At 40.0% G+C, this 27568-nt stretch overlaps 1 protein-coding gene and 1 non-coding gene across 2 annotated transcripts; one reads left to right on the plus strand and one right to left on the minus strand.

Annotated features, from left to right (window-relative positions):
• Positions 1–426: 426 nt before the first annotated feature.
• Trnaq-cug (transfer RNA glutamine (anticodon CUG)) lies at positions 427–498 on the minus strand. Its single transcript has one exon. It is a non-coding gene; the product is annotated as a tRNA-Gln (tRNA).
• Positions 499–798: 300 nt separating this feature from the next.
• Rab11a (RAB11A, member RAS oncogene family) lies at positions 799–23191 on the plus strand. The gene is made up of 5 exons (XM_075965530.1): positions 799–969; positions 9716–9911; positions 11084–11277; positions 11850–11930; positions 21486–23191. Exons 1-5 carry the CDS (start codon positions 930–932, stop codon positions 21623–21625), a joined length of 651 nt encoding a protein of 216 aa, XP_075821645.1. The 5' UTR covers positions 799–929; the 3' UTR covers positions 21626–23191.
• The last annotated feature ends 4377 nt before the right edge of the window (positions 23192–27568 follow it).

The following is a 27568-nucleotide window of genomic DNA, read 5'->3' on the forward strand; positions in this document are numbered from 1 at the left end:
TGGAAAATTGCCGTTCTCTTGTGTCAAATTTATTTAACCTGGTTTAGCTTGTAGGCCAGCTGATAGGACTCAAGATCTTGATGAATCTTTTTATGAGGAGGGTGGACGAAGTTCTCTTAATGACATCTGAAGATAGTGCGAGAGATTTCTGAAGAGACTGAGTGGGTGAGAAGTGCCTATCCTCAACAGAAGCTTAGTGTAGAAAATTCCAGCAAAAGGAATCAAGTACCAAGCTTTCTCCAAGTCTAAAAAATGACTAAGGGTTTTAATTACCGGGTTTCCATGTAGCAGACACTACTGAACTGAAGAGACTAATTAGTGAAGTCTTCATAGGTAAATACTATATGTGATTCATTTCCAGAGCAAATATAACAAAGTTATTCTATTATTCAATATGAATTAAAAATAAATATAATAGCCAACAAAAGGTTCCACCGAGATTTGAACTCGGATCGCTGGATTCAGAGTCCAGAGTGCTAACCATTACACCATGGAACCGGTGCAATGACAGTGGTGTCTTTGGGTATCTAATACTGACAAAACCCCGCCCCTAACCGGAAACCAAATACTAAGAACCTGTGGCAGGCTTTCCTACATAGTTGAAGAAAGAACAAGCCAAAGACCCGGAGGACTGTGGCCAGCTGGGCATTTTAAGACTGTTTTCCCTGTTCGCCTTCCCAAGCCGGGTGAGAGTGCGAAGTTCATGCCTGGGCGTCCCACCCTATCCAGCTAAGGGGCGGGGCGCCATTTCTCCGGAAGTACTTCCTGTGAGGGGCTGGGGCCTGACGGAAGTGACGCAGAGCCAGGGCGGGGCTCTTCACCGGGTCCGGCAGCTGAAGCTCGGCTCTCGGGTTACCCCTGCAGCGACGCCCCCTGGTCCCGCCGCCGTCGCCACCGCCGCTCCCGCCCCTCCGCTCCTCGGCCGCGCCATGGGCACCCGCGACGACGAGTACGACTACCTCTTTAAAGGTGAGCCGTGGGCTGCCGAGTGCCCATTCGGGGGCCCGAGACACTCCCGGGGGACCCGCGCGAGGGCTAGCCCTGCCCGGGACGGAGCCCGCCTCAGCGCTTCCTCCCTGCCGCCCCGACGGGTGTCCCGCCACTCGTCGCGGTTCCTGCGCCCCGGGGAGGGCTGCCGGGCCTTGTCGCCCCTCGCTGTGTATCCTCCCTGACGGCTGCGTTCCTCACGGCCCGGGCAGTTTCTTCCCTGGGCATCTCGGGCCCCTCCTCTCGGATGCTCGCTGCCGGCCTCACATCCCCTCTGACAGGCCCCTGCCTCGGCTCAGCACCCATAGTGGGGCGCCGACTCCTCTCCACGGTTTCCCCCCCCCTTTTCTTTTCGCTTCCTTTCCCCTCCCTCCGGGTGAGCCCTTCCTGGGCTTCGGCCAGCTTCGCCCGTCCCAGGGCCCCCACCCCCATCCCCGCAGACCTCGAGGTCAGCACCCGCGGACTGCCCTCTCCCTCCCCACAGCCGGGAAACTCCGTGCTTTTCCTTTTCACTCAACGTTTAGCGCTCTGCTGCGACCTGGCTGGTGGGAGGGAGAGCTGGGGAGGGCAAGAGGGGGCCGTCCATCACCCCCGGCGTGCGTGCACTTGTCGCAGTGTCCAAGCGCAGGCGACTTCCCACCTGGCCTCTTTAACCCCCTTCCCACTCTCGTCGCTGCCCGGCTCCAGCCAGACGGGGGATGGCTCCCTTACTTTCGGGAAGGGGCTGCGGATGGGTGGTGGCTGTTATCCCTGCCAGACCTGAAGGCCCAGTTCCCGAACAGGAAAGGTTGCGCGCTGCACAAATACTAGCTAGCTTATCACCGCGGACTGCTTGCTTCCTGCTGCAATACTGGGAGGATCCAGCAGGAAGGGAAGGGCCCTGGTTGGTCCTGTACCTTTCCCAAGCGGTGGGAGAGGGTTCTAGTGGTAGCGTGCTTTTAGTGAAATGAAGAATTTCTTGCAAGGTGGGGCGGGGGGGGGGGGGTCGTTGAAGCGAGCGGGTGAACAGAACGTGGGAGGATGGGGAGTAGATAGAGAATTGCTTATTGGTTGAGTTCGGAAAGAAGCCAAAGTGAAAGGATACAGTTCTCAGCGAAAAGAGAGTACAGTGAACGCTTTTTTTTATGTTCATGAATGCGCTCTCACTTTCATAGTCTTGCCCTGTTCCTGAATTAGAAGGGCAGCCATCAGTAGTGTGCCGAACAAAGATCACTACCAGAGGAAGAGGCCATTGCTCTGAAAGCTTCTCTGTGGAGGGTGGAGTTTCAGGAGTGTTAAGCATGGTGTTTCTGACTTTGCCATTGGGTGCTAAGAGTGACTGACTAAATGATGAAGCAGGAAACATTTCTTTTCCTTACCAAATACTTCACAAGTCTTGCGTACCCGCTGCCGGTACATCCTTACCATTATTTACTCCTCCGAATATTCTATTTATAGGGTAAGGACCTTACGTGTCTATCCTTACTACCGTATTGGAAAATAATTTACAGTAAGAAGGTACCAAACTTTAAAAATACTAATAGGAAAGCCTGGTGTGGTGGTCCCGCCTTAAAACCCCGGCATTCAGGAGGCAGAGAGAGGCTGATCATGTGAGTTCCCGGCCAGCCTAGTCTACATAGTGAGTGACACACATAGTGAGAGCCTGTCTCAAAAAAAAAAAAAAATTAAAACCAAACCTAAAACAAATAGGAGTTCTAGAATGTTTGTTGAAAGCATCTGAGATGATGTGAAATTACTTAAATCACAGGAGACTTTGGGGTTTAGTCAGTCAAGGGAGGTTTATCTTTAAGTACTGTGTGGTGGTTGTGAGTACCTGGTCTCTATAAGTCATTTCTTCCATTTGATTTGGAATGTGAAGGTTGGTTATAGAAAGCTGTTTATTTTTCCTAAGAATGTTTATTTGCCCTAAATTGGCTGAAGGAATTTAGACCATTCTTTGAACCACGAGAAAACACTGGGGTTTTATATTTGCATTGTGACCTTGTAAAAGTTAACTTTTCAAAAGTATTTTTTTTTATTTTTTGAGATTATAATATAATTATACCATTTCTCCCTGCGCAACTTTTTGTTTCCTCAGTAAAGGAAGTACTGTGATACCTTTTTGAGGAATACGTGAGATTATAAAATTTGCTCTTGTGAGGACTCAAATGAAATTGTTATAGTTCTTGTCAGATTTTTGAGCTATTAATCTATTTTGAAATTTTAAAATTGCTTTTTTTTTTTTTGGTTTTTCAAGACAGGGTTTCTCTGTAGACCTCTAACTCACAGAGATCCACCTGCCTCTGCCTCCCGAGTGCTGGGATCAAAGGCGTGCGCCACCACCGTCCGGTTTAAAATTGTATTTTTAAATATGTGTGTGCTAATATGCACACAGCACATGAGGAGGCAAGAGAACAACTTTTGGGAGTCAGTTATTTCCTTTCACCCTGTGAGTCTCGGGGTCGAGCTCAGGTCGTCAGGCTTGGCAGGAAGCACCTTCACCCACTGAGCCAGCTTACAAGTTTTAATAAAGAAGCACAGAACTAAGAAACTTATGAATTATTTTGTATCTTTGTGGGTTCTGGTTTTATTTTTTGTACATTTTGCTGTTTAAGACTGGGTGTTTAAAAAATTCTGCTGAGAAGAGTTTCCACTTTTTAGAAACTGCTACAGGATGTGAGTCATTTTATTTTTTATTTCAACACTGATTACTTAGCCAATTTTTTTACTTATACAATTATTTTAAAATTATTCCATAGAATTTTTTTTTTTTTTTTGCTTTTTTCGAGACAGAGTTTCTCTGTGGTTTTGGAGCCTGTCCTGGAACTAGCTCTTGTAGACCAGGCTGGCCTTGAACTCACAGAGATCCGCCTGCCTCTGCCTCCCAAGTGCTGGGATTAAAGGCGTGCGCCACCACCGCCCGGCTTATAGAGATTTTTTTTTTTCACTAAGATGAATCGTAGCATTTCTACTTTGGAGAAGGCTAACCTAGCACACTTGATAGTTAAGGAAATTGGAGTTTATAACATTTAACATGAAGGACAGAGGCAGGCAGATCTCTGTGAGTTTGAGGCCAGCCTGGTCTACAAGGGCTAGTTCCAGTACAGGCTCAAAAAGAGAAACCCTGTCTCAACCCCCCCTTCCCCTCAAATGTTAATCTTGTAAATATACCAGTGTGGTTAAGGTGCTGTGGAACACAGTGAAGAAGCTGGATACCAGGACAGTCAAAGTGGCACTTTGTGGAAGCAGCTGGGAGCAGTCTACCTCTTTCGGCTTTCTCTCTTGAGTTGCATTGAAGTCCAGGTGTGATGATGAATCATCAGCTGGTCATTAGGGACCATCCTGTCTTGAATCTTGGTAGCTTTTCTTTCTTTCTTTCTTTCTTTCTTAATTTTTTTTTTTTGGTTTTTCAAGACAGGGTTTCTCTGTGGCTTTGGAGCCTGTCCTGGAACTAGCTCTGTAGACCAGGCTGGTCTTGAACTCACAGAGAGTGCTGGGATTAAAGGCGTGTGCCACCATCGCCCAGCCTTGGTAGCTTTTCTATCACAGCTTTTGGTTGAGCAACTCAAATTCTGATGCACCTGGAAAAACTTGTCTAGACTTCAGCATCATTGATGCGTTTTATTTTAAAGACTTGGTGAGGTTGGACTGTGAATGTGGTTGAATGTAGAAATTCTTTTGAAAAGCAGTGTGAAAGTGGTTAGTGATTTTAGCTGCTAAGTTTGAAAGCCAGTATTCTGTGTGTGAGGTGAGGAGTTAGCAGTAAATGAACTTACCACAGAAGTAAAACTAAATGTGGACTGAGCGTGGAGGCTCATGCCTGTGATGCCAGTACTTGGGAGGCTGAGGCAGGTGGATATCCATGTTTTTGAGGTCAGCCTGGGCTACAGAATGAGATCATATCTCAGAAAAAAAAAATAGCAAAAATACCTAATTGTGGTTAGAGATAGAAACTTAAAATTAAATAATGGAAGCCGGGCGGTGGTGGCGCACTCCTATAATCCCAGCACTTGGGAGGCAGAGACAGGCGGATCTCTGTGAGTTCGAGGCCAGCCTGGTCTACCAAGGGAGTTCCAGGACAGGCTACAAAGCTACAGAGAAACCCTGTCTCGAAAAACAAAACAAAACAAAAAATTAAATAATGGATAATTAATATACATACTCTGTTTTTACAGTATTTATCAGTCTGATATTTGTGGTGTGTATAATACAGAAAGCATATATGTAAGCAGATTAATATTAGGCATTAGGTTGAGCTTCAGCAGATGAGGCTATCTAGATTCTAGGGAGGCATTATATTTTAGGAATTATATTGATATTTGATATATAGATATTATTATTTATCTTATAGTCATGTTGTTTAGTATGTACTCCATAGATGGCCAAAATTGTGGAATACTTAAATATATGTTTATTTAACCTAAGATGTTAGTAATGGATATATAAAAATTACTAAAAATTTTGTTGTGTTTGTTTGTTGTGATTGTGTGTATGTTGGGGTTGTGAGCCATGGTTGAGGGTAGCTAGTTGGTAAAACTATTTTATAGTGTTAGAGCATTGTGAATGTTGAGTTGTTTGCAAACTATTGCTACTTCTTAAATAATAAAATTAATTGGTTACATGGGGGAGTGGATTCTTCACTTAATATGGTATAAAGATTCGATGTTGGTGAGATGGTCAATTTAGTCATTAGTTAAAAGCAGAGGTCAAAACATGAACCAGGGGCTGCATGGTTCAGCAATTAAGAGCACTTGTTACTCTTACAGAGAATCTGGGTTCAAGTCCCAACACCCACATGGTGGCTCACAATCATTCATAATTCCAGGTCTAGGGGACATGACAGGCATGCATGTCGTTTACATACTTGAATGCAGGCAAAGCATCCATATACATAAAGTAAAATTAAAAAAAAACCTGAAAACCAAAAAATGCAAGAATGGCTAATATTTTAAAACAAAACAAAACATGAACTACTGCTGGATCTTATGTGGGAGGCATACATTGTTCTTTGAAGGTATTCCCCCACTAGAAGGTGATGCCTGCCAGATGCCATGCTCACATGTGCTCTTTGACTTTAAATTTTGATGGGCTCCTGAGGTGCTGGTTGAAATATGAGTGTCTGTGAATTAATTAGATGTGTTCTAAACTTTGGTTTTTCTTTCTTCACTTTATATACCTCTAGTTAGTGTTGATGCTAATGTGGGACCAGAAGTGATTCAAAGAAAATTTCTTTAGCAGGTGATCTGGCCTCCTTTTTTTTTTTTTAAAGTTCATGTGTTTATTTTATGTATGTATGTATGTTTGTTTTGGTGGTGTATGGGCTCACACCATGGCATGTGAGTATAGAAGTCTAAGTCTAAGACAGTTGAAGGAGTTGATTCTTTCCTTTCTACTAAGTAGGTTCATGGGATTGTATTTAGGCCTTTCGGTTTGGTAGCTGTAAGCAGAGACCCAGACCCGAATAATCACACAAAAACTATATTAATTACAACACTGTTTGCCTTTACCTGCTGAATCATCTTCCAGGCTTAAGTTTCTGTACTCTTAGAGTTGACTGAAGGATTGCTAGGAAAGGTGTAGGGAGTTTTGGCTAAAACCCAGACTAGATTCTTGGCTGAGACCCCAGTCCCTACTCTGACACCCCCCAGGAGTTGTGCTCTGACCATCTAGCCTCTTATACTAAGAAACAACAGTGACTGTATCTTATTAATAGGGAGGCTCTATTAACGTAGCTAATATTCAACTTCATATCTACAGTGGTGGAGTTTGGAAACCTGCTAACTAACTAACCATTCTGTAAAACTGAAAGTGCGTTTTTTTCTGTTTTCATGACCTTGACATTATTTACTGCTATCCAGTAAAACCATTATGTCTGTTTGCTAGGGTACCCTCTAATTGATTACAAAGATAGAAATAACTTCTCTTTGCTGCATGGAGTCACTGCTGCTGGGATTTCTTGCTGAATCAGCTGATAGAGGAAGCCAGAAAGATACACATTTGATAATGCATGGTTGTTCTAGGGCCAGCTTGTGTCTGTTTCTGTGACAGGAAAAGTGTGCATAGCGAGCTCTCTTACTCCTTTAGCTGGTCTGCAGTCAGCCTTCTTTCTGCATGTACCATCACATCCCAGTCTTTTGAGTAAAGCATGGCTTATTATTTCCTGGCCTTAACTTTTTGTGTTGATTTTTTTTTTCTAGTCTGATGTCTAAATCAATCAACTGGTTTAGAAGTCAGCAGTAAAAATAAATACAGTGTTCACTAAAATACCAACAAAAATTTTTATGCAGGAAAAAGGTGTTCAGCTCACAAAAACAAAAAACAGAACAAAAAAATATCCAGCTCAGAGTCTGTAAACCTACAAACCCATTTTGATATCCCCCCTCCCTGCCAAGACAGAGTTTCTCTGTGTAGCCCTGGTTGTCCTGTAAAACCAGGCTGGCCTTCTCAGAGATCTACCTGCCTCTGCCTCCTGAGTGTTGAGATTAAAGATGTGTGCAATCTCCCTCCCAACTTTGATTTTTAGACTCATGCTTTAATACAATTTATCTGAAGTTGGGCATGATGGCACACACCTATAATCTCAACAAAAGATTTTGAGTTCTAGACCAACCTTGGTTCCGGAATGAGACCTTCTCCCTCTCCTTTTTAAAATTATTTATTTTTATTTTATGTGCCTTGGTGTTTTGCCCACATGTGAGGGTGATAGATCCCCTAAACAGGAGTTACAGACAGTTGTGAGCTGCCTTTTGGGTGCTGGGTATTGAACCTGGGTCCTTTGGAAGAGCTTTCAGTGCTTTTAACCACTAAGCTGTCTCTCCAGCCAGTTTTTTTTTTTTAAACACCTGGAAGTCTATATGGACCAGGCTGGCCTCTGCCAAAACCCTCTCTTAAAATAAACAAACCATTCAACTTGTTTCTCAACTTTGTTTACCTTTTTTGTTTGTTTAATTGTTTTGATATGGGGCCTCACTATGTAACCCTGACAGGCCTGGAACTCTTTGTTGACCAGATTGCCTCCAACTCACGAGATTTGTCATTCTCTGCCTTCTGAATGCTGGGATTAAAGGAGTAACCTTGCCTAACTTTGAAATATTTTATTATTTTATGTGTGTGGGTTGTTTGGTATGCATGTATGTCTGTGAACTTGTGTGCAGTATCAACAGAGGCCAGATGAGGGTATCGGATCCTTGAACTAAAATTATAAACTGTTGTCTGGAGTTAGAGGGTTGTAAGCTACCACGTGGGTGCTAGGAATCAAACCTGGGTCCTCAGGAAGAACAACCAGTACTCTTAACCTTTGAGTCATTTCTCTAACTCCTCCCCCAATTTTTAAACTTAAATTTATTGTTACTAGAGAGGTGATTTAGCTGTTAAGGACTGGCTAACTGGCTGCAATTATAGAGGACCCAGTTCAGTTCTAAGCACCTGTATTTGTCTGTTTATCACTACAGTTCTCTTTTCTGGCCTCTGGATCCCACCTCACCCCCATACACATACCTACAAATTATATTAATTCGTCATTCAAATGCATGCTCTGCACATGTGTGGAGAATAGAGGACAGACAACTTTAGGAGTAGTCTCTCTTCCACCATGTAGGTCCTAGGACTGGAACTCTAGTCCCCAGGCTTGGCAGCAAGCGTCTTTACTTGCTAAGTCATCTCACTAGCCCTATTTGAAAATTTAAAAAGGATAGTAACACTTTGGGGAGAAGATACTTAGTAAATAAACTGCTTTCTAGCCTGGTGGTGGTGGTAGGGGCGCATGCATTTCTTTAATCCCAGCACTTGGGAGGCAGAGGCAGGTGGATCTCTGTGAGTTCGACACCATCCTGGTCCACAAGAGCTAGGTTCCAGGACAGGCTCCAAAGCTACAGAGAAACCCTGTCTCAAAAAACCAACAAAACAAAACAAAAAACCCCTGCTTTCTATTTTATTCATAGAAAACAAGTATAATCAAAACTTTTTCTAGAGTCCTAAGTGAAAGTGTTTGCCCTTCTTGCTTTGACTTTGACTCAGTATGTCAGAATTGTTGCTTCCTAAGGCTCCTGTTTGTCCATAGCAAGGTGAGGTGTCCCTGTGGCTTTCTGCCATGCCAGTCTGTGAAGTGTAACTATTAAAGATGATTATAGTTTCTATGACCAAAGCAGCAAAGCTTGTAAGCCTCATGCCTCATGTTTTAAATGTGTTTCCGCTCTCACATTACGCATAGTCTTCAACAAAACTGGTAGAATGTACACATTTCCCATTCTATGCACTGACATCTTTTGTTTGATGTTTAAACCGTGTGAATAACACAAGTTGTTGTTTACTTTCCAGAATACTTTCTAAGGTAATGAGGTTGGTATAAATTAAAGGTAATTAATGTTTGCATCAGTGGCTAGGATACTGTATGATTAAAATTGCATTTTTAAGAGCTGGGGATATATATTAGTGGTCTGGTGTTTACCTTACATGTGTAAGGCCTTGGGTTTAAATTCTCAAATAGGACAAAAAGAGAGGGATATTTCTTTTTAGATAGGGTGTTATATCTGATCTGTGCTGAGTAGATGATGTGTGTAAGTCATTTTAATCTAGAAATAGATGAAATAGATTTCAATTGATTGATCATAGACATAAGATATTCAGTACTATACCTCTTTAAAATCTTTGGTTGTATTTATTTTGAACTCAAACATCCTTTTATTAAAAGCATGTTGGTTATCTGAATGTGCTTGCCTTCATCCAGTTTATATTTTTTTTGTCTTTTCAGTTGTCCTTATTGGAGATTCTGGTGTTGGAAAGAGTAATCTCCTGTCTCGATTTACTCGGAATGAGTTCAATCTGGAAAGCAAGAGTACCATTGGAGTAGAGTTTGCAACAAGAAGCATCCAGGTTGATGGGAAAACAATAAAGGCACAGATATGGGACACGGCAGGGCAGGAGCGGTACAGGGCTATAACATCTGCGTAAGTTCATGGTTTCTCAGTTCTGGCATACGTTGGTATCAGTGACTTGTTAGCTTTAAGTATTGTGAAGGTACAGTAGTCCTCCCTTAACCTTGGAAGGTGTGTTCCCAGACCCTCCATAGATGCCTGCAATCATAAATAGTACTGAGCTCTGAATGCTTCCAATTGTGCTTTGTTCTTTGTTTTTTTTTAATTCATTTTATTTTTATTCATGTTTTGCCTACATATGTGTATGTGTACTGCATGCATGCTTGGTGCCTGTGGAGGTAAGAAGATGGTAAGAAGATCCCCTGAAAGCTGTTACAGATGGTTGTGAACCACCATGCGCGTGCTGGAAAACAAACCTAGGTTCTTTGCAAGAGCAGCCAGTGCTCTTAACTGCTAGGCCATCTCTCCAACCCTCTGTATCTTTCCTCTTAATAGATCCTTTGTAGCTTTTCTTTGGCATGCTCTAGTTGCTTTTGGGGGCCATTATCCAATAAACCAAGGGTCACTTGAACATAGGGAAGACGATAGATAGTGGAAGGGCTAGAAAGAGACTTTAACAGGCAGGTAGTTTACACAGTGTGGGTACATTGGACAAAGGGTTGAGTCATGTGCTGGCCTGGATGAAGAGGAACACTGAGAAGTTTCATCACAGTACTTAAAATGGTGGCAGTTTAAAGCTTATGAATTATTTATTTTTGGAATTTTCCATTTAATATTTTTGGTTTATGGCTGACTAGGTATAAAAAAGCCTCAAAGGAACAACTACTGTCTACCACATCTATAGATAGTATGTGTGTTTGTGTCTCCATGTGTCCATGCATGTGTGTGTGAGTGTATGTAAATGTGCATGTATGTGTATTATTATGTATATAGAGGTTAAAGGTGCTGGTCCTCACCTTCTACCTTGTTTGAGACATGCAGTATTTGTTGTTCACTGCTGTTTATGCCAGGCTATGTGGCATGTGAACTTCTGGAGATTATCCTGTTTCAGCCCCCTTCTCACTGTAGGAGGATCAGGTTTGCTGTCCTTAGCTTTTACATGGGTTCTGGATCCTCTGCTTAGATAGCAAGTGCTTTACCAGAGCTGTCTCCCTGCCCTATACCATCCCTGTTTTGAGTTTTTTCTGGTGTTCCCTTCTACTTTGTGATTGTCTTCTGATAGTTACAAATGTTTCTGTTTGCAGATACTATCGTGGAGCAGTAGGTGCCTTATTGGTTTATGACATTGCTAAGCATCTCACATATGAAAATGTAGAGCGATGGCTGAAAGAACTGAGAGATCATGCTGATAGCAACATTGTTATCATGCTTGTGGGCAATAAGAGTGATTTACGCCATCTCAGGGCAGTTCCTACAGATGAAGCAAGAGCTTTTGCAGGTTAGTAATGTGAGCTCCACAACAATACATGCTTCTGCATTTCTCTGTTTGAACATTGCACCTCTATTCTTTAGCAAGGCCTTTTTATGTGAGTCTGAATAGTAGTATGCCAAGGAGTATCAGGGACCAACAAGGATGCACCCATCTACTTAGAAGCTGAACACTTTGGGCTTCATATAGGATCTGCTTGTTTCTTGCTTCCTTTCTGATAATTTATTGAAGTATAAGTAGAACAGTGTTCTTACTACCCCAGGAGTTGGTATGGTCTAAGGTTTTGTTTGTTTGATGTTTTAGGATACTTTCTCATGTAGTGCAGGCTGGTTTTGAATTCCTGGTCCTGCTTCTACCTCTCAAGTGCTGGTTGGTAGGTATGCATCACCATGGCCAGTCAGTCTTTTATCTTCCCCTTGTGATTATGAGCTTATCACATCTGCTGCTTCAAACCTTGAGAGGGGGCGGTAACTCAGTGGTAGAGGACTCACCTAGCATTGATGAGGCCCTTGATTTGGTCATCAGCACTATTATAAAGCAATCAAATTTCACAAGATTGAAAATTTTGTTTTTCTCCACAGAGAAGAATGGTTTGTCGTTCATTGAGACATCTGCTCTAGATTCTACAAACGTCGAAGCTGCTTTTCAGACAATTCTAACAGGTAAGACACGTGTTTTCAGGTTACACCAGAGAAAACTGGAGTTTTAGGAAGTGATTTAAACAAATTAATTAGGAAACTGTTATGCCATCTGAAAATGACTATCATTTAAGAACCACTGTAGCCAAGTTCCTTGGGAGCACAGTTACAATTCTTTCATGTTGCGCTTCAGTCACTAGGTTCATGTGGGAAAATATTCTTTGAAAATAATTTGGTCACTTGTGTTCAGGCCATGTATTCTATATTTCATGGTCAAAGGGACAGAGTTGTGGGTTCTTTCTCGAAATGCACTTTAATAAGGTAAATACTGAGGTACTGACTACAGAGTGATATAAATAAATGCCTTTTGAAGTTAAATAAAAATCTGGCTGGACAGATGACTCAACATTTAAGGGTACTTAGTGATTTTCAGAGCACCTGAGTTGTGTTTCCAGCACCCATATGGGGTAACTCATTGTTACAGGAGAAGTGGGCTGCTTGTTGTCCCTGCCACCCGGCTAGCTTAACCCCGAAATAATCACACAGAAACTGTATTCATTTAAACACTGCCTGGCCCATTAGCTCTAACTTCTTATTGGCTAATTCTTACGTCTTGATTTAACCCATTTCTATTAAATCTGTGTATTGCCACATGATTGTGGCTTAGGCAAGATTCTAACCAGTGTCCGTCTCAGGCAGGAGCTCCATGGCGTCTGCCTGTTTCTGCTTTCGTCCTCCAAGAATTCAGTTCTGTCTGCTCCGCCTACCTATGTGGTGCCCTACCAAGAGGCCAAGGCAGTTTCTTTATTCAACCAATGAAAGCAACACATAGACAGAAGAACCTCTTACACTAACTCACAACTGCCTTTAACTCTAGCTTTAGGGGATCCGATGACAGACAGACAGACATACACACACACACATTAAAAAAAAAGAAGAAGAATTTAGAAAAAAAAAACTAGGGAAAGTACATCAAAAAAATGTAAGTGGAATTAAAGAAAGCACTGATGCTTTTTCCATGATGTAGGAGTGTGTCCCTTATAAATAAAATCAGCCAAACCTGCATATAGAAAGGCTTAAATGGGAAAGGGGCAAAGTTCATGCTATTTTGAATGTGTATAACCAGTCAGCTTCTCGGGGAAAAAAAGACATTTTATTTGTTCTGACTAATATTTTCTTTGACTTTATTAGAATAACCAAGTTATCAGTGCATTTACTTTACTAGGAAGTATTTTCATAGGTTTTTCAAGACACCTATATTGTGTGTTACTTTTAAGATCTTATGAATCCAAATTTATTCAACACATAGTTGAGTCTTATGTGCTATTCTGATAAATTGATAGGTAGAATTGTTTAGTTTTCTATCATAATGGACAAATTTTAATGCTGATGTCATACTTGTGTTAGAGGAGAGCAGAATTTTAACTTCAAAATATTCTCTTATTGTTAAAAAAAATGTATGTAATAAACTTAGGAATTTAGATCATGGACTGGAAAGCCTGATTCCTCCACTTATTTTTGGAGCTATAATCTTATTAGGCCAATTACTTACTAATTCCAAGGCTTTAATTTTCTCATTTGTAAAATTCAGATGTGTTGGGCTGGAGAAATGGCTCAGTAGTTTTGAAATTACACTGTTCTTCCAGAGGCCCAGATTTTGGTTCCCAGCACTCATACCAGGCTGCTTATAACCACCGGTAACTCCAGCTTCAGGGAATCTTACACCCTCTTCTGTTCTCTGAGAGTGCCTGCATATTCATGAGCATGAACACAAATGTAGACATACACATATTTTAAAATAAACTAAAAAAAGTTTCAAATACATTTTGGTTAGTTATTTTCTTCATGAGAGAGCTTGTACTTTTAAATTTCTACAGTATCATTTAATATGGCTGCCTAATGGATTTGTTGTTTGTTTTTGCTCCACAGAAAAGAATGATTTGTCACTGATACTTCTGCTATAGTTTGCAAAAATGAGTTAATGTCTGTCAAGGGCTTAGCTATTCCTGGTAAATAGTGAAATTTGATAAATCAGTACCGAAGTGGCAATTAAAGCATTGAAAAAAAAAACTTGTTAAAATAATATAAATATTGGAGGTTTTCCATCTATTCTTTCTGTCTGTATATCTCTCTCTCTCTCTATCTCTATCTATCTATCGCAGCAGGATTTCGCTATGTAGCTCTGGCTGTCCTGGAACTTATTTTGTAGACCAAGCTGGCCTCAAACTCAGATCACCTGCCTCTGCCTGGAGTGCTGGATTAAAGGCGTGTCGCATCATATCATAAAATTGGTTTTTGTTTTCTGAAGAAAAATCAATAGGGAGCTGGAGGGGAATAGACAGTTTGTGGCACATAGCAGCTCTTTTCATATTTTTTTAAAAATCTGTTCTGAGTGATCTCACTGCAGATTTTTTTTAAGCTTGCAGTATTTTAATGAATACACAGTATGCCTCCAAATCCTACTTGCTTTGTCTTTGTTTTTCCACCATGTAGGCCAGGCTAGCCTTGAACTTTCAGAGATCAACCTGTCTCTGCCTTGGAAGTGCTGAGATTAAAGGCATGCGATACTATGCCTGGCTTAATTTTTAACGTTTTAAAAATTAAATCTTATCTATTCATTCGAAATATCAGGGGTGGGGTCATAGTGTTCATGTGGTGATCAGAGGACAGCTCCTTACAGCATTTGGGTCATCAGGGTTGATGACAGGAGCCTTTATCCACTGAGCCAAATGTAAAATTGCATAGTATTGGTAATGTTTTGCAATAGATCTTCACTTTATTTACATCCTTTAGTCCTCAGTGGTTCCAAGAGTTTTCTGGTGGTGCTTTTAGTAGTTGACTAGTGCCAAGGTGGGCTGGTGGATTGCTCCACTCCTGCTTTTTAGATTAGTAAACCTCAAGTTTACTAGGAGATTGGGTTGGAGAGGGGCATGCTGCTAGGGATCCAACTCTGTCTTTATTTTTTATTTTATTTTTTTTATTTTTTTGGTTTTTCGAGACAGGGTTTCTCTGTGGTTTTGGAGCCTGTCCTGGAACTAGCTCTTGTAGACCAGGCTGGTCTCGAACTCACAGAGATCCGCCTGCTTCTGCCTCCCGAGTGCTGGGATTAAAGGCGTGCGCCACCACCGCCTGGCTCCAACTCTGTCTTTAGCATGCCATGTAAGCACTATACCAACTGAGCTTCATCCCTAAGAGAGGTTTTTAACCACTGTTTTTCATACCCTCTTTTCATTTTAATAATTTCAGAGGTGATTAAAACTTGCAATAATGTTATAAAGAATTTGTGAGTACCTGTATCCTTTTTCCTTAAGTGTAGTCTTTTCTTTCCATTCACCTGTTCCCTTCTCTTTCCCCTACAGATACAGACACACACACACATTCACACAAAGACACAGACACACAGAGACACATAGAGACACAGACACACAGAGACACAAACACACACAGAAACACACATACACAGACACACATGACACTGACACACACATATGTATACAGCACCATGTGAAAGTAAGTGCTGCATATACCTTTTCGTAAGTCTTTTTTTAAAAAATATTTACTAAACACAAGCACTTTCTCTTTTATAACCACAACACTGTGACTTAATCACATCAGTATTTAGGTACAGACCTTACTCATTCTGCCAGTCGTTCCAATAAAGACTTTGTTAGTTAAAAAAAAGTCTGGGATCAGATCATATGTTCCATTCAGCTGATCTGTCACTGCATGGCAATCGTTCCTTCAGTTTCCCTTTATTTACCAACCTTAGTATGTTTGAAAGGTACAGGCCATTGTCATTTTCTCAGTTTGAGTTTACTCAGTGTTTCTTTATGATTAAACTGAAGTGTACAGCTTGCGGCAGGAACACCACACAGGTGGTTTCAGGTCATCATTTAGGTAGCTCCTGACAATAGGTTTGTTTTACTCGTTATTTGTAGCTTTAATTTTGACCTTTAGTTCAGGTGCTCTTAGGTTTCTCCATATAATTAGTAAGTTCAAAGTAAATTTCTAATTTGAAGACTAAACTCTTAATTCTGTAGCTGAAATAGCTTTAATACATGTAACATACTGGCTCTTTAAAACACAGCTAAAGCCAGTTTGGTGGTGCATACCTATAATCTCAGCCCGTGGGTGGAGCCATATGTGTGTGAGGTCATCCTGGGCTGTATAACATATAAAATAAAAATGAAGGGGCTAAAGTCGCCAGGTGTTAACTTTATCAGAATATTAAGAATTGTTAAAGAGTTTCTAAATTCTACTTTACTTTTGTGTGCATATATGTGAATATGTATCTGGGCATGAGAGTTGAGGTCCGAGGACAAGTGTAGGAGTCAGTTCAGTTCTTTCCTTCTACCATATGGTTCCCAGGAATGAAATGTGGATCTCTTTACTCATCTTGCCAGCCAAATACTGGTTCTCTTTTCATTAGAGCTAATGGTAACTTTGTTCTCACTTGGTGCAGAAAATGTTGGACTATCAAATTGGAATGTTTTTTGACCTTCAAGAACCGTATGTGATGAGCAGGGGTTTGAAGAGCTTAATAAATTAGAAGCTTTTGAAGAGGCTGTCATGAAATTACTGTGGCTCCTGAGCTTTAAAAAACTTTGGAGGAACTAAAGAATTTTTTTAATTATTTTATTTTATGTGTAGGTACACCTAAGTGTATGTATGTGTACCACATGGCTAAGGAGATCAGAAGAGGGTGTCAGATCCTCTGGAACTGCAGGTGGTTGTGAGCTGCCTTGTGAGTGCTTGAAACAACAGAGTCCTCTGCAAGAAGCATCAGTGCTCTTAACTTCTGAGCCATCTCTTCAGCACCTATGAAACTAACAAATTTTAAGCCTCTTGTTCCTTAATTTGGAACAATTGTGTGTAATTTCTCTAGAATTATTTTGCCAGCTGTTCCACAGGTCCCATAGATTAAAAAAAAAAAGACTATGGGTTTTTTTTTTTGCCTTATTTAAAGCTATAATATATTATTTATTTCATTTTATGTTTAGATGTCCTATAAGAAATTCTGATGGAAGATGAAACAGGATTGCTTTTTTCTAGTTGTTCCTAACCTTTGGACATTTTGTTTGTTTGTTTTTTGTTTTTTGAGACAGGGTTTCTCTGTAGCTTTGGAGCCTGTCCTGGAACCTTGCTTTTATAAGACCAGGCTAGCCTTGAATTTACAGAGATCCACCTGCCTCTGCCTCCTGATTGCTGGGATTAAAGGCATGTGCCACCACTGCCTGGCCCTTTGGACATCTTGAAAAGGAACTGCATGGGAATAAGTAATCACATTCATTTTGTTCTAAAGGAGAACAGACCTTTGAGGAAAGTGTAGAACCTGCTTCTGTCTTAGCATGTTACTGACCCCTCCCCCACCATGAACTAAGCCTTTATAAATCAGATCTCTGCTGGACAGTTACTGGTTACTATTTCCTCTCTTCTTTTCTCCTCTCTTCTTTTCTCCTCTCTTCTCCTCTCCTCTCTTCTCCTCTCTTCTCCCCTATTCCCCCTCCCCTCTCTTCCCCCTCCCTCTCTCCCTCCCTCTCTTCCTTCTTTCTTTTCTTTTTTCCTCTTTATTTTTTAAGACAGGGTTTCTCTGTAGGCACACCCAACACAAGAGACTTAAAGTAAATTACTTGTGGAGCTCTTTAGAAGTCTTTAGACCTGAATTTTTTCCCCTAATTCCTTTTATTTATTGTCTTGTTGGTATTTTTCAAAAAAGGATATGTTTTTAGTGACAGGAGTAAACACAGCAGCAGTACCTACCGTTTCTGGAAGAATGGAGCACTTGGAGACTGTTGCACAACACTGATCAAGTTTCTTGCTTTGTGATGAGCTCTCTTTAATTATTTACCTCTGTCCTCTAAGAAGTCTCCCTTTGTCTCTCTTCTGGTGTATGCATTTGTATTTTATGGAGGAGTTTCTGATGTTTTGGTTTTGTTCCCCTAACTTAATCTTCAGAACAGCTTGTAAAGAAGTTAAATTTTAACAGGGGTCACATATTTAATGATTTTCTCTTCAAAAAAGATGATCTATCCAGTTAGGTATTATTAGTGGACAACATAAAGAACGAATGGTATAGTTTAACCACAAGTTGATGATTATCATTATTCCTTAGTCACTAGCCTGAAGGGATTTCTCTTTTCCCTGGACACATTCCCATTCCATTCTTTTTTTCTCTTCTTCCCTCCCTCTTTTTCTCCCTCCCTCCTCCCTCCCTGCCTCTCTCTTCCTACCACAACCCAAACCCCTTCTTTGAGATAGCGTATCATTGTGTAGCTCTGGTTGACCTAGAACTCACTCTGTAGATTGGGTTGGTCTCAGACTCACAGGGATTCACCTACTTTTTGCCTCTTTGCCTCTGCCTCTCAGACACTGAGATTAAAGATGTGTATGGCACCACATCTGGCTTTTTTCTTTTAAAGCAATTTTAAAAGTATTTGTTTATTTTGTGTCATGGTGAGGCTCATTGAATCCCACAGTGCGAGAGTGAAGGTCAGAAGACAACCTTCAGGAGTTAGGCTTTCTCCTTTTAATATACAGCTTCTGGGGATTGTACTGAAGTTATCAGGATTAGAGACAAGTGTCTTTATCCACTGGGCTATCTCACTGCCCATCCCTATCTCCTCTCAGTGAAAGATCTGGCAACATCACTTTAATCAATAGCTTGTCTCTATTGCCTTCTTTCTTTACCGATACTTCCACTCCCAACCTTCTCAGACAAATTTTAGCTACTTCCCTAAAAAATTATACAAAAAATTACATTTTTGGTGTTTTTGTTACCTGTCTGTCTGTGTGTGTGTGTTGAGTGTATGCCCCATGTATGGGGGTGATGAAAGAGGCCAGAAGAGGAAGTCAGGTGCTCCCATAGCTGGGATTAGAACCAGTTGTGAGCTACTTGACATGGGTGCTGGTAATTGAACTCAGGTCCTCTGGAAGAGCAGTGGGTTCTCTTAACCACTGAGCCATGACTCCAGCCTCATTTATTAAGTTACTGTTGCTCAACCTTAGGGGAATTTTTTTTCTAAATTTACTTACTTTTAATTTATGTGTATGAGTGCTTTCCTTTATGGATGTGTGTGCACCACATGTGTGCCTCGTGTTCATGGAGGCTAGAAAGGGGCTTTGAATCCTGTGGAACTGCAGTTACAGATGGTTGTTAGCCACTATGTGGGTGCTGAGAACTAAACTCAGGTTCTACAAGAGCAGTAAGTACGCTTTAACTGCTGTGCCATCTTTTTAGCACCAAAAAAATGATTCATCTCTTGTTGTGTGACTTCTAGCTTACCTAAAGCAGAATAGATTATACTATTATTTTAGTAACCACCAGTGTTGGTTCCTGACCTATGACCTTTTTTATTACTTTTAAATAAATCCCAGATAATAAGTCATTTTATTTTCCAAATATTTTAGAATATGTTTCAAAAATGGAATTTAGGGGCTGGAGAGATGGCTCAGAGGTTAAGAACACTGATTATTCTTCCAGAGGTCCTGAGTTCAATTCCCAGCAACCACATGGTGGCTCACAATCATCTGTAATGAGGTCTGGTGCCCTCTTCTGGCCTGCAGGTATACATGCAGACAGAACACTGTATACAAAAATAAATAAATAAATCTTTAAAAAAAGGAATTTAAATTTATAATACAACCCCTAGAAATTTGTAGTAATTTCTTATTACCACCGGCTATTTAAACAATATCAAACATACTTAACCATTTTTAAAAATTACAATTTAAATTAGGAATCCAGATAATGTTTATACATTATAGCTGGTTGATGTGTTTTTGGAACTTGTTTTGAGAAGGATCTCTCTCTACATAGCCCTGGCTGTCTTGGAACTCACTATGTTGACCAAACTGGCCTTGTAACTCACAGACAGACATTCACCTGCCTCTGTCCCCCAAGTGCTGAGATTAAAGGCATGTGCCACCACACCCAACCTTTTTGGACCATTTTGATCATCTCTCTATCTCTGTTTTCCCCAGGAAGGGTTTCTCTGAGTAAAAACTCTGGCTGTCCTGGAACTAGCTCTGTAGACCAGGCTGGCCTCAAACTCGGAGATCCACCTGCCTCTGCCTCCTAAGTGCTGGGATTAAAGGCGTGTGCCACCACTATCTGGCTTTGAATATATATCTCTTTCTATTTTTTACTGTGTAACTTTATACTTTTAAAGTGTAAACATTTTATTTCATATGAACAAGGCATGATTCTAAATAGTCACAGACTGTAGGTCTAAAAAATTTAATATGTCTATAATATTTCTAGTGTGCAGTTCTTATTCAGATTTTCCCAAGTTTTTAAATACTATCCTTTATATTGCCTTTTGTTGTTTTTAATGACAAGGTCTTACTACGTCGCCCTGACTGACCTGGTTACTTTGTTGACCAGGCTGGCTTTGAATTCACAGAAATCTGCCTGTCTCTGTCTTCTGAGTGTTGGGATTAAAGGCTTGTGCCCTTATGCTTAACCATGAATTTTAATTTTTATTTTAATAGCTACTGTATTGGTAGCAGAAATAGAAAACTTAAACTCATCTGATTCTGTATCTGTCCTATTTCTGCATAAACAAATTCACCAAGAGCAGTTTTGCCAGCGACACGTGGAGCCCATGTAGGAGTACATTGTGTCCTTCCTAGTACATCATATTGGATTGCCTATTTCTAGAGTTTCCCTACTTTGTGATGGTGTTTCTTTAAAAAGGCCATTGGAGAGGCAAGATGGAGGTCTGTGTTTGTTGTTCTTGAGAAGAATATTGTTGTTTGATTAGGTAGTGTAGTGCAAGGCCACTTTCAATGAGTTCAGTACAGATACTGGGGGCATTCACTGATACTGAGTAGTTCCTTAAGCCTCTACTCTGTGGAACTAAAGCAACAAATGAAGCAAATATTTTAGTCTTTAAAAGATTAATGTTTAGTGAGGACTACAAGGTTAATCTTGATATATGCCATGAAAGTAAAATAGTACGTGTATGTTAGATTATCTCCTTGAAATAATTTAGCCTTAGCCCCAGAGGAGGACAGTGTAAATAGAGGTCCTTTTCTCTTTTGAGGCTCTTGAGATTTTAGTATGGTTGAGAAATTGTGTTCTTTTCTGCAGAGCCTAGAAAACAGTTAGGTCTATGTGATAATACAGATTTATTTTACACATTGTCAGTTTGTGTGAACTTTTTTTGGAGGGCTAGTATATATTTTTATGATTTAATTCAGATTTATGCCCATAAATATGGCACTGTTTAATGGGTGAACTTTCTCCTCTAAAGTGGAGAAACCTTGTTACTCCTCTTACTGTAACAGAAATTGTTTTTTTTTAAATGCTTTGAATCTAGTTAGTGGCTATTTGAAAGTAAAATCTTACTTTTTGAGATAAGGTTTTCTGTAGCCAGCCTGTCCTTGAACTTACTATGTAGCCGAGTTTGGTCCTATACTCCACCTCCCAAGTGTTGGGATCACAGATGTGCACTACCATGCCTGGCCTAAAAATGAAAATGTAAATGTGTATGTTTTCTGTTCTGCATATCTTCCGTCTCTTTCACACAAACTCTTCTTGTTTTTACACACACTGTTTCTGTTTCTTTTGTCATTCAGAGATATACCGTATTGTTTCTCAGAAGCAAATGTCAGACAGACGTGAAAATGACATGTCTCCAAGCAACAATGTGGTTCCTATTCATGTTCCACCTACCACTGAAAACAAGCCAAAGGTGCAGTGCTGTCAGAACATCTAAGGCGTCTCTCTTCCCCTAGAAGGCTGTGTATAGTCCATTTCCCAGGTCTGAGATTTAAATATATTTGTAATTCTTGTGGTCACTTTCTGTGTTTTATTACTTCCTCACACTTAAGAATCTTCTCATGTCTTAAGTCTTATAATTTTGGCTTTATAAAATCATCAACTTTGTCCTGAATGACTGCAGTTCTTTTTCATGCTATGGCTTCTGTAGCCTTAGTTTAATAAACTGAATGTTTGAATTCCTCATTATTGTTTACTCTTCATCATGGAAGCCTGTCACTGTAGAACATAATAGAACTTGATCACTTGAAGCTCAGACCTATTGGTCCTGATTGAATCTAAGACAACCTTAGAAATAAGCTATTATTTTGCCACAGAGCAGCTTGTAAGACACTCTTCTCAATGCAGTACGTATTTTGACAGACCTAAGCATTGCCCTATAAGCATAACAGCATTTTGAGAGCTTGAAGATTTTCCATCGTGAAAGTCAATTTCTAAAATGCCTTAATTAGGTCTATGTTGTAAATTTTTTTTTTAGTTTTTGTAAGCATCCAAGATGATGGGGATTCTTTTTTTCTGGAAAAGAATTATCTTAATAAACACAGAGGACTATTTTATTTTGTGTAGGGCATCATGGTTATGGGGTCGCAAGTTAACCTGCTGCCTGGCAGGCTAGTGGACTTCTGTCTGAGATGTCTTTGTTGCAGTGATTGGCAGCCTGAGTAGCTTAACCAGTCTCATCTCCCAGAAGTAGAATGTCTGGCGTTTTTATTGCTCATGCAGTAACTAGCTCAATGCTAGTAATACCATATTTTGAAGTGTGAATTTTGTGTTTAAACCCTTCTAGTAAGAGAAATGCAGCCTAATTTTATCACCGTATTCACTAACAAGCATGGGCAATTATTTTAACAATGCTTTTGAGTTCTACAGTGTATTATAGAATATAGTTCAGTTAAACCTTTGGTTTTAGTATGTCTAAAGAATACAGTGAGAGGTTAATTTATGCTCAAGTGGTACCACTTAAAGGCATGTGTTCTTTTAGTATGAAAATGAAATAGTACCTTGAATTTAAGTAGAATGCACTTAGGCATTGTAGGTAGAGTCCTGAAATAGGTTTTTCCACTACATAATTGAAATTAATGGAGCAGCTAGTTTCTCATTCAGAAATGTACACACTAATACTTAGTTTTACTTCCTTGTGGATAATATTAAGCACTTATTCTGCAGTTTTCTGAAAGTTAACTGCAAAGATATTGTTCAGGATGGTGGGATACCTGCAAAAAAAAATGTATGGGCTTGCATAGATGACTATGTTTCATGGTTAATCTGGTTTTTGCAGTGCTCATGATGTGTGGGGAGCACAGAAGGCATTGCTGTAGTCAGTCATTTTGTTTTTCTTTTGTAGCTGTTTGTTATTTTAGTGTATTGATTATAAAGATGCTGTCTATTTATAAATTGCTACTTTGTATTTTATGCATGCTCTGTAATTTGATTTTTTTTTCTTTTTTTAGTTATTGATTTGGAGTATATTCTCATCCTAATAAACAGTTATAGGGGGACTATTCCCAGTGTTGTCAGATTATATTTTTCTTCTGAATGCTTTGGATGTAGCCATGGAATACTGCTTCCGATGAGTGAGAACAGAGATCCTTGCAGTGCTGAGTAAACTGGAATTGGGGGTAACAGTGTCAATTCAGGTGAGACTTTAGATCTGCAGTTCAATTGTCCTCTTCTTGGGAAGGGTTACTAGGAGCAGTGGTGACACAGTTTCTGTACTTTTCTGTCTAACAGTGCCACTAGACACAGGAAGAGGTTCCATCTCTGTTTATTAAAAATTTGCAGAAGATTTATGAAATAAAACTAAGAAAAATTATGTAGTGAATCAAAAATGACTAAGGATAGCTTTTACATTTCTTTAAACTAAGAATAGATTTAAATGCACTTGGATATGGTTGGGTTTGGGGAGAGTTCCAAACAACATTAGGTATTAGAAGATTTGCATGTCAACAAGAACTTCATGTTGAGTTGGACCTCAGGAGACAAACTGTCCTGAGTAGGAAGCATTACAGTCTTATTTATTAGGATAACTCTAAGCTCAAGGTAGTTCCTAAGTACTTTGGTGCTTCACCTTGTTTCTCATTAGCTTTTTTTTTTGTTTGTTTTTGTTTTGTTTTGGTTTGGTTTTGGGTTTTTTTGTTTGTTTGTTTGTTTTTTGTTTTTTGAGACAGGGTTTCTCTGTATCTTTGGAGCATGTCCTGGAACTAGCTCTTGTAGACCAGGCTGGCCTTAAACTCACAGAGATCCGTCTGCCTCTGCCTCCCAAGTGCTGGGATTAAAGGCATGCACCACCACCTCCCGGCGCTTTTCATTAGTTTAACTTTAGATGTTTTTCTTAACCTGTTAAATTCTCCTGAAAAGCCAGTTACTTATTAGACCTTGTCTTTGTCTGTTATTTTGAAAATTCTGTATTATAGTTGTCACTATGTCAGTGTAAGTTATCTTTAGCCATTCCACTGAGCATGTTAAATTGGAATTGTAAGCAGAGGTTGCAATCAGTGTTCTTTGCCATTGGCTTTTTAAATTTTGAAGAGTTCTGCAGAAAAGTTTAACCCATAAAAGTTTGAGTCATGCATCTGGACTAGTCTTACTTTTTGGTTTTGAAAAATGATTATTTTGTTTTTTGTCATTTCTGACTTGTGTTTATAAAAATCCCAATACTCTCAGTGGTGAGAGCTGTTGTGGTGATTAATCTCTTTAATCTATTATAAAGAAAAAGATACACCATTTAGATGGTTTGGGTCAACATGAGAAGCAGAAAAGGTAGGCGAATAATTAAGAATTTATTACTGTTAGTTTTAAGTTTATAGAGTTTTGTAAAATGTTATTAACTAAAGAGAAATGGATTATACCCTGAAGAAAATTAAAAACTGCTAGTCGTACTTTTTATGGCAGCACTCAGGTAAAGCAGGAGGTCCACCTGGTCTATATACCTAAGTTGCAGACATCCAGAGTCACACAAGGGAACACTATCTTAAAACAAAAACAAAAGAGAATAAAATGTGGCTTTTGTTTAGAGTGTACATGACCTCCATTTGCTGTGCTACAGAAGAGGACACAGGCTATGACAGGAGCCACCTCCACATGGCTCGTTGGGCTATCGACCTGTCAGATAGGGTGCTCTGATGCTATGCCAGAGAGAGAAAGCAACCCGAGCTTTCTCCTGGTTGGAGCAGTACTGGGGCTGTAGTCCTTTTAAGGATTGAATATATTCCCAATAAAACAAAGTTGCCAGCCTGACATTTTAAAGAGTGGTTGTGTTCTTCCATATTGTAGGAGGCTGATAAAATGACACAGTATACTTTTCACATTGACAGACTCTTAGCTCAGAGATCACTTTACCAACAGTATCTATTTCCCTAGAAATTGGAGAATAGAATGTTTGCAAGGATGTTGTATTCCAGGCAAGTATTAAAAAATTTGCTGCATTATACATAAGTTAGAAGATTGAACTAATGGGTCTAGCACGGCAGTCAGCTGCTTGGAAAAGACAGATTATAGTCTATTTCATCTGTTGTTAGTTCAGATTCTTTGAAGTAATGATGTGACTGAAGTAGAAATGGGTTGTGTGTAGGTATTAAAATCAAACTGAAATCTTAAATTTAAAAGATAAGCAAAATATCAGGTAAATACTTTGAAAAAATGGTTTTGGTCTTAATATCTTGACCAAAATCATCTATCATCATGTTAATTCTCATTAAGTAAAAGTTTTTAGGATATCTGAAAAATGTCAGTTTTATCAATGTGTGTCAAGATACTATGTGTGAAGGAAGGGAGAAGCATTTGATCAGCTGCTGAGTCAATTATAAGTTGAGAACTCTTTGTTTTATGGTTTTTATTCTTTAGATTTTTTTTTTTTTTTGCTTTTTCGAGACAGGGTTTCTCTGTGGCTTTGGAGTGGTTTTTATTCTTTAAAAAAAAAAAATCAACTGGCTTTTTGTTTCATTGAGACAAGCAAGATCTGACGTAGCTGAGGTTAGTCTTGAATTCCTGATACTCCTGTCTCCACCTCTGCAGTTTTGGGATTACAGGTTTGTGCCACTGTACCTAGCTTGCATTCTGGGAGAGAACTTTTCAAAACATCTTGCATACTTTTTAAGAACTCATATCTTAGCCAATCAGTGGTGGCGCATGGCTTTAATCCCAGCACTCGGCAGGCAGAGGCGGGAGGATCTTTGTGAGTTCGAGGCCAGCTTGGTCTACAAGAGCTAGTTCCAGGACAGGCTCCAAAGGTACAGAGAAACCCTTTCTCACCCCTCCCCCCCAAAAAAAATCTCATATCTTTCATAGCTCTACAGAGTACTAGTGACTAAGCTGGGCATGATGACACATAGCACTTGCGAGCAGGAGGATTAGGAGCTCAAGATCCTGTGTGCACCTCAATAAAACAAATAAAAAAAGCCCTTCGGTGTATGGGTAATGCATGCATGATTAAATGATATTCTAGGGCTCTTGATATGATCTAATTGTTAAGTTTATTTTATTGTAATTCATTGTCTTACCATTTATTGAACATGGGATTGGTAGCTAACAGATGTGAACACAAAATATTGTGTTTCAGTCAGTATTAGTAGCCAGCGACATACCCTTTGTATTTTTGAGTTAGCAGAACTTAACCTTTTCTCCAACCATAAACTCTCAGATCCTTTCACCCCCATCCCACCAAGGAGATAATCCTGCTTTTAGCTTTCATTCCCTACTGAGACAACCTCTAGTATCTCTGCAGATTATTTTCATATGTCTCCAAGTAAGTGGTGTGGTTTTTCATGTCTTTAAGGGATTGCCCCCCATTGTACTGGTCTCTATGCCAAAATTTTTCATCACTGAGGTCCAAGAATGTTAAAAACACACACATGCGCACACCTACACCTGCCCTACATGGAACAGTTTAAGAAACAACACTATTTCATTTAAGGTTTTTTATTACACTTATTAGGGTGGGATGGGGCATGCTGCAGTACATGTTTGGAGGTCAGAGAACAATCTGAGTGAGCTGATTTTCTCCTTCCACCATGTGGATCCTAGGGATCAGGCTGTCATCCTCAGCAGAAAGCTCCTTTACTACTGAGTCACCTTGCCAGCCCCAGAAACTTGTTTCCTATATAATGAGTTTTATTTTTTGCCTTAAAGTGGATGCATAAATAACAGTGCTACGTAAGATCTCTGGTTTCCCACTTCTTCTTACCCAAGGCTCTAGGGTAGACAGTTGTTTTGGCAGCAGATGCTAGAATGAAGAGGGAATCTGACAACTGAAGTCAAAGAACAGAGCCTCCACCTGTGTGGGGTTGATTTGGACCCCTGTTCGGTGCTCTGTAAGTCAAGGAAGAAACTAATTGGCACCCCAGGGCCTCCCTTTATCTCTACCCTTTTGTAATCACATTGTAAGATCCACAGGCAGGAAATTGGTTTTGTTCATGTTTTTATTTCAAATATCTGTTTCTTCAGAACAATGTGGGATGGCAAGAAGGGAGGAGTGTAGGGGTCCTTTTGGTATAGGTTGGGCAGCTATAATCTGACAGTTAACTATTCTGTTTAAAATAGCACAGGATTGTTGTATAATTCTATAAATACTTACAATTTTTAAAATTTACAAGGTACAAATATAATGAGCTCCATGTAGCCATCCATTGATCCACCCTTCCTTACAGAGCTTTTCCATCCCCTGTTGCCGCACTGATCAGATGCACTGTGTCTTCCCTCTAAGTAGGTGAGTGACTAATAGACTGTATGAGTGCTCAGGGCACCGCCTGTAGCTGTTGGTCCTTAGTTATCCTCTATCCGAAGACTCTCAGAGTATAACTTTACCCTTTGTTCACTAAATGTATCAAGTTAGCCCTGGAGAATTACCTGTTAATGGTCCCTTATTTCTGAGTGGCAGATATAT

Source organism: Microtus pennsylvanicus, chromosome 3, assembly GCF_037038515.1.
Source record: "Microtus pennsylvanicus isolate mMicPen1 chromosome 3, mMicPen1.hap1, whole genome shotgun sequence".
Lineage (NCBI taxonomy): Eukaryota > Metazoa > Chordata > Mammalia > Rodentia > Cricetidae > Microtus > Microtus pennsylvanicus.

Bases quoted from the DNA above. Each gene is read 5' to 3' on its own strand.
- Rab11a (XM_075965530.1), top strand. From the start codon at position 930: ATGGGCACCCGCGACGACGAGTACGACTACCTCTTTAAAG. The intron at 970-9,715 runs GTGAGCCGTGGG...TTGTCTTTTCAG, and splicing joins GTACGACTACCTCTTTAAAG to TTGTCCTTATTGGAGATTCT. The intron at 9,912-11,083 runs GTAAGTTCATGG...TTCTGTTTGCAG, and splicing joins TACAGGGCTATAACATCTGC to ATACTATCGTGGAGCAGTAG.